The 16747-nt window shown below is 42.3% G+C and overlaps 1 protein-coding gene across 1 annotated transcript in view; it reads right to left on the bottom strand.

The window, feature by feature from the left end:
- The window catches only part of pias1a (protein inhibitor of activated STAT, 1a), a 153035-nt gene that overhangs the window by 22308 nt on the left and 113980 nt on the right, over positions 1–16747 (bottom strand). Inside the window, exon 7 of the mRNA XM_060911995.1 lies at positions 6060–6165. Within this exon, the coding sequence (XP_060767978.1) occupies positions 6060–6165 (106 nt within the window). The remainder of the gene's footprint in view (positions 1–6059; positions 6166–16747) is intronic.

The following is a 16747-nucleotide window of genomic DNA, read 5'->3' as shown; positions in this document are numbered from 1 at the left end:
CATCTATTAAGATGGATAAGGCGAATATCCCGACACATACCTCCTCCATCTTGCGTGAAGAGCCAGAACTGTCACAACATGATGTGCGCTCATCAGCGCTATCCTCCGTAGCCGCCTTGCCCTTTGTCGTCGTCGTTGATAAATTACTTGTACAACAGCATAGTAATTGCACAATTGTGAAAACAGTAAAAACTGGAAAAAGCATATAGCTTTGATGACATTAAAAAGAATAACAGCACAGAAAGCCTCCATGACTACTTTTGAACTTAACGCTTTGTGCGCGTGTCGTCTCTGACCAATAGATGAACGACCTCAGGGCGCGTGGCTTTGTTGACAGATTTTGGTCCGCTTACTAAAATGTACAGTGTGAAAGCGAACCGCACTAAAATGAAAAAATAAAAAAAACATTTGGTTCGGACCAAAGCAAGTGAACTATTGAACTATCCTGGTCTGAATACACCCTAAGTGGACTAGAGTGAATAAAAGCCTTAAAGGGCATATTCTGGACCAATTTTGTGTTTTTTTATATGAAAGAATGTCCCTTTACACACTCATCCAGAAGGGTAATTTTGCACAAGGCCATCTGTCTACAGCAAAAAAATAAAAAAATAACAAAACGCGTCTGGAAAAATCCCAAGGGAGTCTGGAGCCAGATTCGTGACGTTATCTGCGGAAGCGCCAGCAGGCTGCGCGAGCTTTGTACGGTTTCAGTGCACAGCCTGTGTAGACCAAGCGCTCCCATTTCTCTCTCATTGTCCGGTCTTTTGGAAAATGATGAGTACTAATCCCATCATGATTGGTGTTGCTACACCCTCCTACGATACATCTGTTAAGCATTTTAATAATTACGCGATAACGTTGAAGAAATTTGCAGCAAACCACCGGGTCGTTTTCTCGTAAACAAACCAGCGCTGGCGAAGGATTCAGAAGGAGGCGTCCCGCACGCGACGTCACGAAAATCACTGTTTCCCAGGAAATCCAAACGCCAAGTTTTTTCAGAGGCGGACCAATTCACCTCAAATGGCTTGATTTCAACTGAATTTTTCTGGTATTGCGCAAGGTAAAAAAAAATTGCAGAGAATGCAGAATGTTACAGATATTTGACCAAAGTTTAATATAAAATAGGAGAATTACATTGATCTTGCTCCTGAATTTACCCGTGATATGCACGTTAATGTTTAGTGTCATGCATGTTTCACAGAAAAGAATTTAGACATGTTTGCCTCTTGCCTCTGTACCATTCGTTTCTCAGTAAAGGAAAACGGTTCAAAATTATTGTTTGTTCTCATGACTACAACGTGGATATTTCTATAGATTCGGATGATATCCTCAAAGAGCATAAATGGACAGGTGAGCTTTCGAGCTAGATTTTGTTCGAGCTGATCATACCTGAGCGTAAACTTCTATCCTCAGCCACAACAGCAGAATCTTGCTAACACATCATTTATCGGAGTCTCATGGCAGCACGGTAATAAATTAGAAGAGCATGCAATTTTGTACAACTACCCAGAGCCCAGGTGCTATTAGTCTAGGATTTACAACCTGCAGCAGCAATTACAGAAGCATTCTTTTAGCACTAACAAGGCAGCTCAGATGGTTTATAGGCTGCTGCATGCAATAGGTGGCAATTCGGCGTGTTTCAGAGACTGAATAAAATATCAAATCTGTTCACATTGTTTACACAGACCATAATAAGATTAGATGCTGATGTGTTTACTTCAGATGTCAGATGAAAATACTGAATTCTTGAATATGGTTAGTCAGGGGCGGCACGGTGGTGTAGTGGTTAGCGCTGTCGCCTCACAGCAAGAAGGTCCGGGTTCGAGCCCCGTGGCCGGCGAGGGCCTTTCTGTGTGGAGTTTGCATGTTCTCCCCGTGTCCGCGTGGGTTTCCTCCGGGTGCTCCGGTTTCCCCCACAGTCCAAAGACATGCAGGTTAGGTTAACTGGTGACTCTAAATTGAGCGTAGGTGTGAATGTGAGTGTGAATGGTTGTCTGTGTCTATGTGTCAGCCCTGTGATGACCTGGCAACTTGTCCAGGGTGTACCCCGCCTTTCACCCATAGTCAGCTGGGATAGGCTCCAGCTTGCCCGTGACCCTGTAGAAGGATAAAGCGGCTACAGATAATGAGATGAGAAGAGATGAGAAGAGATTGTTCTATAGCCTAGGTCACAACCGGACGTACGATTTTTTGGCCGTGCGATTTTTGGCGTTTCCCAAATTGCTGCGTTTTTTTTTGTTCGTGGAGAAAGACGCACGTTGGCTGTAAGTTTGTCTTGCAACCTGAAAAAAACGTAAGCACCCGTAGAGTTTGTTTGACATGACAAAGAACCTCTGCGGCCGGTCTGCGGCTCGAAAATCAGCACGTCACACGCGCGCCCTCCGTGCGTTTCTTGCGTTTTTTGCACGTAGACCGGCCATAGAAGCACGTACGGCCGGTTGTGACCGAGGCTTATCATGTGTTACTGTTTCTATAGTAACAGCTAACTCACAGGGACTTGTATGACAGATGCTGTGTTTAAAAAAAAAAAAAAATAAGCCAAACAGATTTTTACAAATTAAAATGTGTAATCATTGATATAAACTTCAAGAGAGGGGGAAAAAAAGAAAGGCTGGTAAGGGAGCTGCTAGAACGTAAGTGACTTAACTTATTTAACAGACTTCTTCCTCAACTTTAAAAGTAAAAGCTTCTTCTTCTATGTTAAAAACTCTGAGACTACTAAGAGATTTAGAATCAACTATATGAAACACTTTTCTGGTATTTCGATATATTTTTATAAATGAAATACAAATTTTATTCATGATTAATCATAATAATATGTTTGTCTCACTATATTGTATATTATTTATTTTATATTAGTTATATTATAGATTTTACGAATTTAATAATGTAGATATAGATTATTAGCACAAGTTTAATAAAGCCATCTCTCTCTCTCTCTCTCTCTCTCTCGCGTCGTCTTCTTTTGGCTGTTCCCGTTAGGGGTCGCCACAACGGATAACGTCCCTCCATCTCCTCCTGTCCTCTGTATCTTCTTCTCTCACACCAACCGTCCTCATTTCCTTCTTCACCACATCCATAAATCTCATCTTCGGTCTTACTATTTTTTCCTTCTACCTGGCAACTCCATCTCCAGCATTCTTTTCCCATATACCCTGGATTTCTCCTCTGTACATGTCCAAACCATCTCAATCTCGCCTCTCTCACTTCGTCTCCAAGCCGTCCTACATGTCCTGTCCTTCTAATGCTGCGTTCATGTGCTATGGGAAGATGATATTTTCCAGTTGGGAAGTGGTATTTACCAGTGTGTTGTGTTCACATGCTTTTGTTGTTGTTGACAAAGGACGCGGACTGCTAGTTAGCAATAGCGTCTGCTCTGGATCGGTAAAAACAAACCATAACAACACATTTTTAAAGGAAACGGATTTCTAACGTATTATATTACACTTGTTAATGACGCAACATTGCATAGACACCAAAAACTACCCACTAGTACTAGTAAAAAAAAAACTTTAGTAGCGTACAATGCTTACCATTCAAGTGTCTTGTACCGCTCGCCGCCATGTTGAAAAGGTTAAAGTTCAGCTCATCTCGGCAACTCGTGTATCAAAATTTTCTACGAGTTGCCCAGTGGAAAATACCACAAGAGGGGGCGTTCATGTGTGCTTTCCATGTCGGCGTTTGGTATTTACCATAATTCCCATAGCACATGAACGCACCATAATATTCTTGCTTCTAATCCTGTCCAAGTTTGTCACTCCCAGTGAGAATCTCAACATCTTCAACTCCGCGACTTCCAGTTCAGTTCACCTCCTGTTTTTGGTCTCCAAACCAGACAACACTGCTGCCCTTACTACTGTCTTGTCCACTTTCCCTTTCAGTCTCTTCTGTCACAGATCACTCCTGACCCTCTCCTCCATCCATTCCATCCTGCCTGCACTTTCTTCTTCACTTCTCTTCCGCACTCACCGTTACTTTGTACAGTTGACCGCAGATTACGTTTAACTTTAAAAGCAAACAATTAAAAAGTATATCATGCCATCCTTTTACAAACAGTTGTTGTTAACTGTATTTCTATTTCAGAAATATCATTTGATTTTTTTTCTTAAACATGTCTTAGTATTGATCTTATATTATTTACACCAGAAAAGGACAGCCAACCAATTTCATTGGACTGTACTGTACTTGTACATTACAATGACAATATCTACCTATCTATCCATCTTTCATAATTAGCATCATCAGTAGTACCATAGATATCAGTAACACTTGTATCCTAGTTATTTTTAGTTGCATCATCGTCGTTATTATTATCAGTTGTAAGCTGTTATCATAGCTAAGTGCGGTCAAAGGTGTAAAATCACTTATGCATAAATGAAAGGGGTCCAATGAAGACATCAAGGAGCCACAGGCACTGGTACAAGTGTCACTGCTAATAGTTACACCACTGCATGATGGCCTGTTTATCAGGCTTGTCGTACTCAAGTCCAGAACTCGGATTCGGGTCCGACTCGTGCCCTAATTTTAAGGACTCGTGACTTGACTTGGACTTGAGCACTGATGACTCGGATTCAGACTCGTGCATTAACCGCATTCGGACTCGTTAATTGAAAGACGAGGACTTTTTTCTTTATTTTTTTGTAAAATGCCATAACAATTTCGCATAAGATATTTATATCTACATTAACTTTTATACTAATTTTGTGCAACAGAATGCACATTCACCTGTTCATACGTCATGTTCAGGAACAAACTAACGTTAATGGCGCTAAAATGCCTGGACAGGACGCCCCTAGGATTGTCCGATTTGCTTATACAGACTTCGCGTGCAGTGGGAAAAAATGCACTGCTACGGTATGTGTTCCATATGTCGAAGAACTATCGAGGAGACGACGGGGACAACCTCGAACTTCGATCGTCGTTTGGCGAGACTCCACCCAGAGAAGGAAGTGACACGCTATGTTCATTGCTCTGTTGAGAGTAGGCGGGGCTTGCTTGCTGAGCGATGAACTAGCTAGCGTTAACCCTCTCTCATGTTATTTGCCCTGTGATGAACAAGCTTTTTATCTGTAGCCTATTAACTAACATGGGGTAGTCGAGCAGGAACGTTAGTCCAACACAGCAGCAGAGACGCTTTCACATAAAGGCAGCAACAGCCACCGTCAAATGGTGCGGTTGGAGTCTTGTTCTCGGACTCGACTCGAAATTTTCTTTAATGACTTGGACTTGAACGCTGGGACTTGAGACTGGACTCGGACTCGAGGTTTAGCGACTTGACTACAACACTGCTGTTTATATGCATTGACTGTCTGACTCAGCAACGGTTTCGCCATAGTGCAGCAGTGCCCTAGCCTGGGCCCGCCCATCCTAAGCGTGACGCAACATGAGGGCCTGTTGCGAGCTTAGTCTGGCCAGGCAAGCTATCTCCAGCTCAACTTTGAGCATCTCCAACGGCCCTGGGTAGAGGCGTGTTCAAGGCACTGACGTAGTAGAACTGCGACCGGAAGCCATAGATTGTTTACAGAATCTATGCCGGAAGCGCTTCATTCACGCTTCCGCATCTATTACGCATAGATGCTGTATTGAAAGCATTCAACGGGAAGTTCTCATTGAAAACGGAGCAAAGAGCAGCCCTGGAGGTATTTACTGAAAGGAAGGACGTTTTCGCCTTGCTCCCGACCGGCTTCGGTAAGAGTTTAATCTACCAGTTAGCCCCGTCGCGTCGCATACGTCAGAGGAAAGAGTGATGTGATTGGTTTAAGCTTCGTCACAGCCTTTTCTGGCTTCGACCAGTAGCAAACTGAGGCATTTCAGGGAGGCGGGTCAACCACGGGCTCTGGGAAACGGTTGGGCTTAATATCTTGGCCAGACCAATAGCTCGGAGAGCTTTGAAGTCACGTTAGCCAGACTAGCAGTGCCCAGTAATTAGAGGCTACAGTAAAAAAAAAAAATAATAATAATAATAATCTGGAAAATCATTAAACTATGTGACGTGCTCTAGGGCTGAATTTGGGCATTGCTGCTCTATTTCATACTGAATAACGGCTGAGTTTTCTTACTGAGTGCTCTGGAGTGGTCTGGGTTTCTGATGCCCTTGGCACGGAGTCTCTGTAACAGCGCTGTAGATGACTGCTGCTTCACCAGATACACAGCCATGGAGTAACTCTGTGAAACACACACACACACAGCACTATAAATGTATGACCAAGTCCCCAACCCATAATCTTAAACATGCAGAATAAACACGTCCATTTGGTGGGATCTGTGCTGGACTGAAACAATAAAACTCTGTGTACGTCTTTTCTATCTCATCAGTGTGCAGTGCAGAGCTGTTACTAATGAGAAGATTTCTCTTTTCCATCATCTATACGGTACAAGCCTCTCATTTAGCAGCTACAGTCATCGTGTAAACAGCAAGACCATGACCATGGCAGTCATAATTCACAAGATAGAGACTCAAAAATGCAAAATGCCTGCTTTTCTGAAACAAAGCACACTATGACGTGAGCTAATTGCTTTCCTAGGGCACGACAGGTCAAAGTGTTTTTTTTAAAGCAAAAAAAAAAATCTGAGGCATTATTTCACACGAAAGGAATGTCGCATGCATGTTCAGACACGCAGGAATAAAAATCACTGATAAGGATATCTCCTCTATAAAAACGCAATCATGCTTTGAGCTCAAGCAGGTTGATGAGGGAGCAGATGAGAAGCTGTGTAAAATGCAGATATCTCATCTGAAGATTAAGGAGTAATATTAATCGAGAGGACTTTCTCGATTTCATTTGCATTTATTGATACTGGGCCAAATAATGAATTCACTACAGATGAAATTGGTCTTCGTGCTTTGACATGAAGACGATGAGGCGATGTAACACAAAACTCTTCATCGTGTGGATAACGAAATGATCTGTGGTGCTGCCTGTAAACTACTCAACGGCACATTGTGTTTGAAATGAACAACGATGAGACAGAGTGCATGATTCAAATCAGCATTCGATGAATAATATAAGAATCACGGCATGTTTTTCTTTATTCATTGTGGGGACAAATCCCAATCTTAAATACACAAGTTATGTTTAGTAACTGCTTGCACATCCTTTGTATTGGACAACTTCCTTCCTGAAGTCTATAAGCCACAGACATCATCCAGAACTGTAATGCAGCTATTTTAGCTCCCCTTTGTTTGGGGGGCTATAATGAAACGCCTTTTTTTACATCGTGGTCTTGGAAACGATGCCTTTTTTTTTTTTTACATAGTGATAAAAAAATAAAAAAAAACTGCCCCAAGCTTCTTAAGCCACTGTTTCTTTGTTTCATCTGCAGTAATTTAGTGCTGAAACTAACTGATTTTTCTTTGGATAAGAAGAGAAAAAGGCCAAAACTTTTTCCTAGCTGCTGAAAAGGGGATAAATAACTCCTCATTTTAAGAAACATCACCTCACTCGAGGCAAACTTTACATCTAAGGGCCCGTTTACACGAGGACGCTGTCGGGTAAAAACGACTAAATATTTTATCGGAAGTGCCTTTCGTCTACACGGGGACGGCGTTTCCGAGGCTGAAAAACGGAAAAAATTGCAAACGCCTTCCAGAGTGGATAAGTTAAAAACAGCCCCCGTTGCATATCCGTCTAAACTACCCAATACGCGAAACTCTGCTCGGATCTGCTCACGTCGGGTACGCGTTTACGTCATACATATGTCATATACTGTACATGCCAGCCCGGGAAGTAAGAAAGTAAGTAAAAAAGTAAGAGCATGTCTGATTACATCGATCCAACGGACCTTCAAGCTGCTCTGGCAGCTTTAATAAACGTCCAGGAGTCCTTCGAACATCTATACCGAATCTGCACATATACCGCTAATGAACAGAGGCGGGTATAGTATGCTCTTACTTTTTTACTTACTTTCTTACTTACCACAGCCAGAGTAGTCAAAGTTTTCGCGGCGCAGATGTGCAGATCAGACAAGACGGAAGACGTTGCGCATGCGTGCAGACATAGCGGCGGTCTTTCACAGCACCACCTAGCCGCCTGGCATGCACATCCAATTGAATTCCACACATTTATGCGTCACCGTATAGACGCAGATTTCCTCCTTGAAAACGGTCGTGTAGACGCGGAAAAAAGTGAGAACGAAAACGGACTTTTGCGTTTTTGTTTCAGACCGTCCACGTGTAAAGTGGGCCTAAAATAAACTAACAGATTTTTTTTGTCCTCTCTCATTCATACAAAACTCACAGCTGTTAGTCCTAACACCTTTTAAGGCCTCTGCATGCTCTTGCAACAAGGCTTTTGCAGACAGCTTTTCGCAGACAGTTGTAATTTATCGTTGAGCGGGGAGTAATAGGCGTGCACGATGTTATTCACCGGCACAACGCAAGGGGGCGCGAAGTCGCTAGGAGTAGTTGGTGGGTGTGGTTAGTGGAGTGTTTATCCTCCGGTTACTTATAATGACTAGAACTTTTTTTTTTTTATAATGACTAGAACTGGAGTCGTATAGATGTACGTACTTCCTCAATCAACCGCTGTTCGTGCTGCTCCATCTTCGCTCGTGTTTTTAAAAATGCCGGTCGTGAAAACAAACCAAACCGGGAAAGTAGGGAAGCGGAAGTGCGTGTACAGCGGATGTAGAGTGGACCAATCGGAGCCCTCTTGTCTGCGACGCTGTCTGCGAGGCTTCTGCGGTGGTCACAATTTTTGGGAGGTGTGCGCAGAGCGTCTGCGAAGGTGGGGGGAGGGGCGCTACGCAGACGCTGTCTGCGACGCTATCTGCGAGGACTGGGTTGTCAGCATAAATTGGCCTTTAGTCCCTGAATTTTTTTTTTTTTTGCAATAGACACCACTTCTCGTCATGATCCTCCTCATTATGTATATTCAGATTTCCAGCGGATGGGCAGGCATCGTATTTGTTTAGTCGCTTTGCAGTAGTTTCTTTGTTCGATTTGTTACTACAAATCGAACAAAGAAACTACTTTGTGTGTTCCGCCTCCAAATATGCCAGATTGTTGCTCTGTATTTGGATGTTCAAACCCATCGAATCAAGAAAAGGACATATCAAAAGAAGTCGTGCACAAGGGTGAAAGAACGAAAAATCTCTCAAAACGACGCCGTGAAAAATGGCTTGCAAACCTTTCACTGTGTTCGAAAGGAATCAAGTCCACATGCTCGTGTTTACAGCGATCGATTTGTTAAAAGGCGCGTATATCAACTTTATGAATCTAAAATAAAAACTTCTAATGTTAAATGAGTTTTCTTACATTTTGGATGTCGTAAAACAAACCGTTGATAAAATTGAAAATTAAACGAGACTTACCTGTAAGTTGAAGTTCGATGATAATTCTACCAAATCCGCAGTGGTACTGAGGGTTAACATGAGATGCACACGCGCGCCGCCGTGAGTCAGACTTCAAAGGTTGTGGACATAATAGTTAGGAATAAATAGGGTTGGGTGAATTAAGGGAGGGCATGTTAACCCTCAGTACCACTGCGGATTTGGTAGAATTATCATCGAACTTCAACTTACAGGTAAGTCTCGTTTAATTTTCAATTCTACCACATCGCAGTGACGTACTTCCGGCTAACATGAGATTTTAAAGCACAATTATGGACACAACCATCCTTGCAAGAAAACAATTTTTTATTCATCCTCGAGTTGTCCGAGTGACCAAGGGAATCCTCTCAAATCCACTGCACGGCAAGGTCCACCCACTGAGTCCCACTTAGGTACTTCCTGAACTGGAGCTCGATGGGGACTGAATAATAAGCATCGCGTAAATCTATAGATGACATGTAGCATCCTTGTTTCATTAATTTGATAGCTGATTCAACAGTATCCATTTTATACTTGTGGTAGGTAACCGCGTCATTCAGAGATTGAAGGTTGAATATAACCCTGAACGTTCCTGGTTCTTTTTTGGGCGTAACAAAAATGGGTGAGGGGTGGCATGGTGGTGTAGTGGTTAGCACTGTCGCCTCACAGCAAGAAGGTCCGGGTTCGAGCCCCGTGGCCGGCGAGGGCCTTTCTGTGCGGAGTTTGCATGTTCTCCCCGTGTCCGCGTGGGTTTCCTCCGGGTGCTCCGGTTTCCCCCACAGTCCAAAGACATGCAGGTTAGGTTAACTGGTGACTCTAAATTGACCGTAGGTGTGAATGTGAGTGTGAATGGTTGTCTGTGTCTATGTGTCAGCCCTGTGATGACCTGGCGACTTGTCCAGGGTGTACCCCGCCTTTCGCCCGTAGTCAGCTGGGATAGGCTCCAGCTTGCCTGCGACCCTGTAGAAGGATAAAGCAGCTACAGATAATGAGATGAGATGAGAAAAATGGGTGAAATAACTTCTTCTGGTTCTGGGACTGCAGGCTCAATAATATGCTTGTTCAAAAATGTCTCCATTTCATTGTCAATGGCCTCTTGTTGAGTTGGGGAGAATTTATGCTCATAGTTAGTGATATTTTGGATACCGGAGGGATCATAGTCAAATTCAATGGGACAGTTGCTTACACATTGCAAGGATGTAAGGATCCGTAGTGATCTTTCTCCATTCCTTCAAATAATGGCTTATTTGCCCAGCTATAAAAGGCTGTTGTGACCCGAGTAGTATATTTATCAAGTTATCATAGCTGACCTGTTGTGGAGGAGTTAATTCCGAGTGCTCTTGTTGTAGGATGCGGACCTCGCCGACGTCCTCCTGCGGTCGGCGTATCTTTCCCCTAAAAAAGGCCTGTTGAATCCTCGGCTGCCATAACGACCCCCTCGCTGAGCCAAAGTGATCTGAAGACCTTCCCTGGCCATAGGGCTGAAAGCGTGAACCACGACTCTTCCTAGGGGGTATAAGCTTTTTTCCCAACTTGTTTGCTTTGGTCACTGCATCAATTTCTTTCCCCACGTCATCACCAAACAACTCTGTTGTAATAGGAGTTGAGGCATTGCATAAAGCATTGTATTGGGCATTGAGATCTGGCTTTAGCAGCTCTCTTATCTTCAGATTGATTTCTCTATTGCCAGACAGGATAAGCACCAAAGCATGGACTAGTTTGGTTTTCATTTCTCCGGATGCTGTTTTCGAGGCATCAAGGATAGCATAAGCTGCAGTCAAAAACATCCGTTGACATCTCTGCATTCCAGTATCTGCTAGCCTGGGCCCGCCCATCCTAAGCGTGACGCAACACGAGGGCCTGTTGCGAGTTTAGTCTGGCCAGGCAAGCTATCTCCAGCTCTTCCAAGCTCCCGAAAAATCGGGAGCCAATCAACTTTGAGCATCTCCAACGGCCCTGGGTAGAGGCGTGTTCAAGGCAGTGACGTAGTAGAACTGCGGCCGGAAGCCATAGATTGTTTACAGAATCTATGCCGGAAGCGCTTCATTCACTAGAAACATTACGAACATGGAGCAAGTTCTCATTGAAAACGGAGCAAAGAGCAGCCCTGGAGGTATTTATTGAAAGGAAGGACGTTTTCGCCTTGCTCCCGACCGGCTTCGGTAAGAGTTTAATCTACCAGTTAGCCCCGTCGCGTCACATACGTCAGAGGAAAGAGTGATGTGATTGGTTTAAGCTTCGTCACAGCCTTTTCTGGCTTCGACCAGTAGCAAACTGAGGCATTTCAGGGAGGCGGGTCAACCATGCACTTTGGGAAACGGTTGGGCTTAATATCTTTGCCAGACCAAATGCTCGCAGAGCTTTGAAGTCGCGTTAGCCAGACTAGTATCTGCTTTCTTGGTGTTGTCTTTAAGCCGAGTCCACACAGCCCTGTTCGTCTTAGGAGCCAGTAAGAGCTTACAATTTTCCGGTCTGGCATATTTGTCAGTAAGCTCGTTGAGTTTTGCTTTGGGTAGTTTGTCATTGATGAGACCATCTATGATCCTCACCAGATCGTCATCGATTGGTGGGCTTGTTTTCTCACTTGTGGCAAACTCCTGGGCGAGGTCCTGGAACTCGCTTGAGGCAGCATTTTTCTCTTTCTGTTGATCTTTATCGTGAGAAAGAAATTTTTCTAAGTCACCAGCAAGATCTGCGTTCGATATATTCTCGCCAGATTCCTCCTCTTCATCACTCCAGAAATCTTCATTATAAGCGTAGTTTTCGATGGCAGTCGCAACAAACTGTTCTACACGTTGTTTCAGATCATTTTTCATCTCTGAAAACATGGCAGATATTGAAATTTTCAAATCTTCTGAGGATGTGGTCCGTTGAGGTTCCTGGGTCATGCATATTACTTGCTGCAAACAAGTAATAAATATATGTAGTGTGAATAGGAATTCACAAGTCTTATTCCGATTCAGATTCAGAATATTTATTGTCATTGTCTCAAAAAAGAACAACGAAATTTCGTTTGGAGCATCCATACAGCAGAGTTGTACACCACTCATTGAATATTCTTCGAAGCAAAGCTAGATCGAAGATTATGAACGTAGTGTTTCCCAAAATTCATACGACTGTGGATCATTTGTAGAGAAACTATCACTTACTTTCCCCTTGTTTTTTTTTTGCTAGGGAACTAACACTTGCCTTTTTTATTACCAATTTTAATGACATTGTCGACTTTTAAGTAGAATAACAGTATTACGAATTTAGACTGTAGGGAAACTATCACTTACTTTCCCTTCTTAGTGAATCTTTTAAGGGAACTATCACTTACTTCCCTAAATTTCCTCGTTAGGCTTTACACCAACTGAGGTATGAAAGCTCTCGTGAAGTTATACGAGTCCATGTGACTAACATTAATAAAACAACTCCCAAAACATAAAGAAGTCATACATTTCTAAAAGAAAAAAATCATAGAAACTATAAGAAAAGGAATATAATGTATCCATAAATATCAATTACCTGTATAAACCCGAATTTAATCCAAAAAAAAAAACCACAGCTCTAGAAGGAAGACCACAAGAAAGCACCGAACTCCACGGCGTCCAACGTTGTACTGACTCACGGCGGTGCGAGTGTGCATCTCATGTTAGCCGGAAGTACGTCACTGCGATTTGGTAGAATTAGTCTGTAAATCGGCCTCGAATGAAACTCAATTGTTTACGGATTTTTTCAAGTTGTCCAGTGATGTCGATTCATAAGTCTGAGCTACGTTTGACATATCATGAAATAAAATGTAAGACATTATTGCAAAAATGCCTACAGCAGCGCCGACCTAAATCACATACGACACTTTGGCTTACATTACTCACCCTCGCAAAAATAAGACGATCATTGTCCTTTAGAAGTCTTATTCCAATGTCATAAACCCAGCCACAAATGAAAAGGTTCTAGGCTTCAAGACTTTTGAAAGCTTTCATTTGATTCTTCGTGTAAAACCATGTTTGGACTACCAGATAATTGGAAATGTCCAGAAACTGTTTGTTTGGAAAGTTGTTGAAATCACTTCAGAAGTCCGTCTTTTTAAATTGTAGGGGTCCAATCCATCACATAAATATATTTTTTCTTGATCTCTCAATTTTACTTTTGGTTCTAATCCGTCATCATAGTCAGATGTAGAATACTTTCCACAAGATGACGACGGACGCATACTTGGATCGGACGGTATCTTTGCCCATCACTTGGAAACTGGAAGTGAACCAGGAGGCGAGCAATCACGTAATTGAAAACAAAAATAGGTGCAGCATGGCCACAAGTGCCTTTAGAAAAAGTCACTGTTTCATTTCATCTAACGTGCTATAGCACAGAGTCAAACTGACAAGCACCTGTGTCACTGCCTTACTGTTTAACCCTCTGGGGTCTGACGGTATTTTCTGGCACGCTAATGATTTTGGCATGATCTGATTTTGTTGCCAATTTCAACAAATCTAAGCAGTATTTTCAAAGTCATATGACTTTTTTGTATTCAGCACAAGTTCAGGTACAATAATATCCATGTAGTATGTATGTCATGATTATACTTAAAAAAAACAGATAAATAAAGATGTAAAAAGCAGTTTGAGAACTGTGTTGGAATGTTGAACCGTTTTGGTCACTTGAGGTGATTCTGTTCAGTCTTAGGCAGGGCTTTGAACCGGTTCAAGGAACGAAAATGAAAACCGGGAACTTTTTCTATTTCACATGGAACAGAAACGAAACCAGAAACTTAATTATTTTTTATGTTCCGGAACAGAAACGCTTATTAAAAATAATGGTAACCGGTTTTTATTTCGTTCCTCAAAGTTTCCGTAGCCTACAAATAAAAAAGTCATTCTTCTGTGCAAGTTTCTATGACCCGCTGGGGTTCACTTCCTGTGTGATGTTCGCTGACTGAATGGAGAGAGCGGGAGGGTGGACTACTATCACGTCTCCACATCTTAAATAAGAGGTAAATATTGCAGTCTATCGTTATTCAAAAACGTCAATTTCAAACACGATATCAATATATTTGTCCACGTTAATGAGAGGCTCGCGAACATTAAATGACGTTAACCTCTGTTAGCCTATCAATGCATAGGGCCTGACTAGCCTTTGGTAACGCACTAAAGGAATTATCTTTCATTTTTGGCACTTTTTCTGTTTGTGTAGATGGGAAGACATACTGAGAATCCAAATCGCCAACATTTGAAATAATAATTGTTTTGAATTATTTCTTGTCTTATTTAATGAAGGTTGTAATAGAATTAGCCTACATTTGGCTTAAGCTGGATGAGACAGAGACATAATTTTATAGTCATTTGTTAAACAGCTGACAGGGAACGTAATTAACCGTTCTGGGAGCGAAATTTTTTTGTTCTAACCGGTTCGGGAACGTCTATTTAATGGTGGAACCTAAAACCAGAAACGTTAAAATTCCGTTTCTGTTCGGAACGAACCAATAGGAAAAAAATTCTGGTTCAAAGCCCTGGTCTTAGGAATGGATCAAGCACAAAAACTTAAATCTGCTTCAATGATTTGGACAATTAACTGGCCATCAAAAAAAATTATGTCCTAATGTTCTGGGATAAAGGGTTGGCAGTGGGAAAGGTATACATAGTTTTCACTGACGTCACGGCATTCCGGGGAACGCCCTCCAGCCGCCATCTTGTGGGGCAAACAAAACGGACCATCGCTATTACCGGCTACGTTATCTCGGACGAATTTATGAAGCTATATAGTCAGTTTTCTAAAATAAAGATCAATGTCGGCAAAATCAAGCAAACGGAGGTATATAGATACATGGGACGACGACAACGGTATGCAGCCAAATTGGCCTTGATTGGGGGAATTGACCCCTACGAAGTGGACAAAGAAGCATTTTCAAGTGACTATGCAGGGCTGCCATCCATATCGTACCCCGATATTGTGAACTATTTCGTGAATAGTAAAAGTGCCTACACACTTGACGACCTCAAAGCATACAAGCCGCTGGAGTCATACAACTATTTTGTCTGTGGCTGGGTCCGTGAAGTCCACCATATAAAAACAAGTGACAGTCGTGTCCTAATTACAGCCAAGGTATGTAAACATTGGAATTTTAGAGCTCTCAACACTGCATATAAATATATGTGTGTGTATAATATCGAGTTGATTTAAATCGGAAAGCTGCGCACATTTGCGCGAAGCTGTTTTTTTCTCATCCTTATACTTCCTATGTTTCATGGACTGTAACGGATTTGCAATTGATTGTTTATTTAAACAACTTACCACTTATAAAATGATCGGAGCAGACTTTGCTGTGTTTGGAAGGCTGATAATCCTTGCGGTTGATTCTCGCAAGCCATAGATTTCTCCTTTGTATGCTGAGTTTCTTTGTTTGCTCGCCTTCGTGCTCCCGTACAGTGTGAATTCCATAAAAGCTCCGCTTTACGCCATCATCTGACCTATTACGACAGCCGTGAATACAACAGGTGTGCACCATTGCTAGCTTTAAATAGCCTGCTTGGGTTCTTTTGAAGACTTTGTACTCGCGCGTTACAATGTGTGCTCAGTGACCCGTACGGTAAGCTTGACTCGCAAGATGGCCGCCACTAGGGAATCCCCGACTCTGTGACGTCATGTGAAAACTATCCATTCAATGAGAAGGGTAAAAAATTCCATTCCATTCAATGAGAAAAGTGAAAACCCCTCCCACTGCCAACTCTTAATCCCATCAGGTCAAGTCACAATGGGTAAGGTCATGTTTTTTCACACATTCCAACACAGGCCTAAAACTGCTTTTTACAACACCTTCGTTTATCTGGTATCTGACTTTATTTTGGTATTTAACTCTATTCAGTGTGTCTTGAAATTAACTCTTGTATTATTTTACTCAGTTCAGAGCCACAACTTACTCTGTTACACAATTACTGTGTTATTTTGCTCAAGCTCCAAATTTTACTCTCTAAAGAGCAAAATTAACTATTTTTGAGGAAAATACTTTTAGCTCTGGAAAAATTGCTCAGTCATTTTTCCTGTGTATGCACTACAGCGCACGCATATCAACCGATACGCTCATGATAAATAGAAGAAATATTTACACTTACTCGAGTTGATCTTTGGCTGGATTGAGTCGAAGTAAAAAACAAAACAAAACAAACAAAAAAATCCCAAACAAACAAATAAAAGGGCACCGCTCATCATCAGTGTCGCAGTTCTCAAGATTGAATTGAATCTGGGGGCGTCGTGGCTCAGGTGGTTAAGGCGCCATACCATGAATGCGGGCGACCCGGGTTCGATTCCGGCCCGAGGTCATTTCCCGATCCCTTCCCGTCTCTCTCCCGCTCATTTCCTGTCTCTACACTGTCCTATCCAATAAAGGTGCAAAAAGCCCAAAAAAATATCTTTAAAAAAAAAAAAAAAAAAGATTGAATTGAATCGCTGTCCTGAATCATGA

Source organism: Neoarius graeffei, chromosome 27 (assembly GCF_027579695.1).
Source record: "Neoarius graeffei isolate fNeoGra1 chromosome 27, fNeoGra1.pri, whole genome shotgun sequence".
NCBI classification, from domain to species: Eukaryota; Metazoa; Chordata; class Actinopteri; order Siluriformes; family Ariidae; genus Neoarius; species Neoarius graeffei.
Note: the sequence above shows the minus strand (reverse complement) of the source record. Positions and strands in the feature narration are given on the sequence as shown.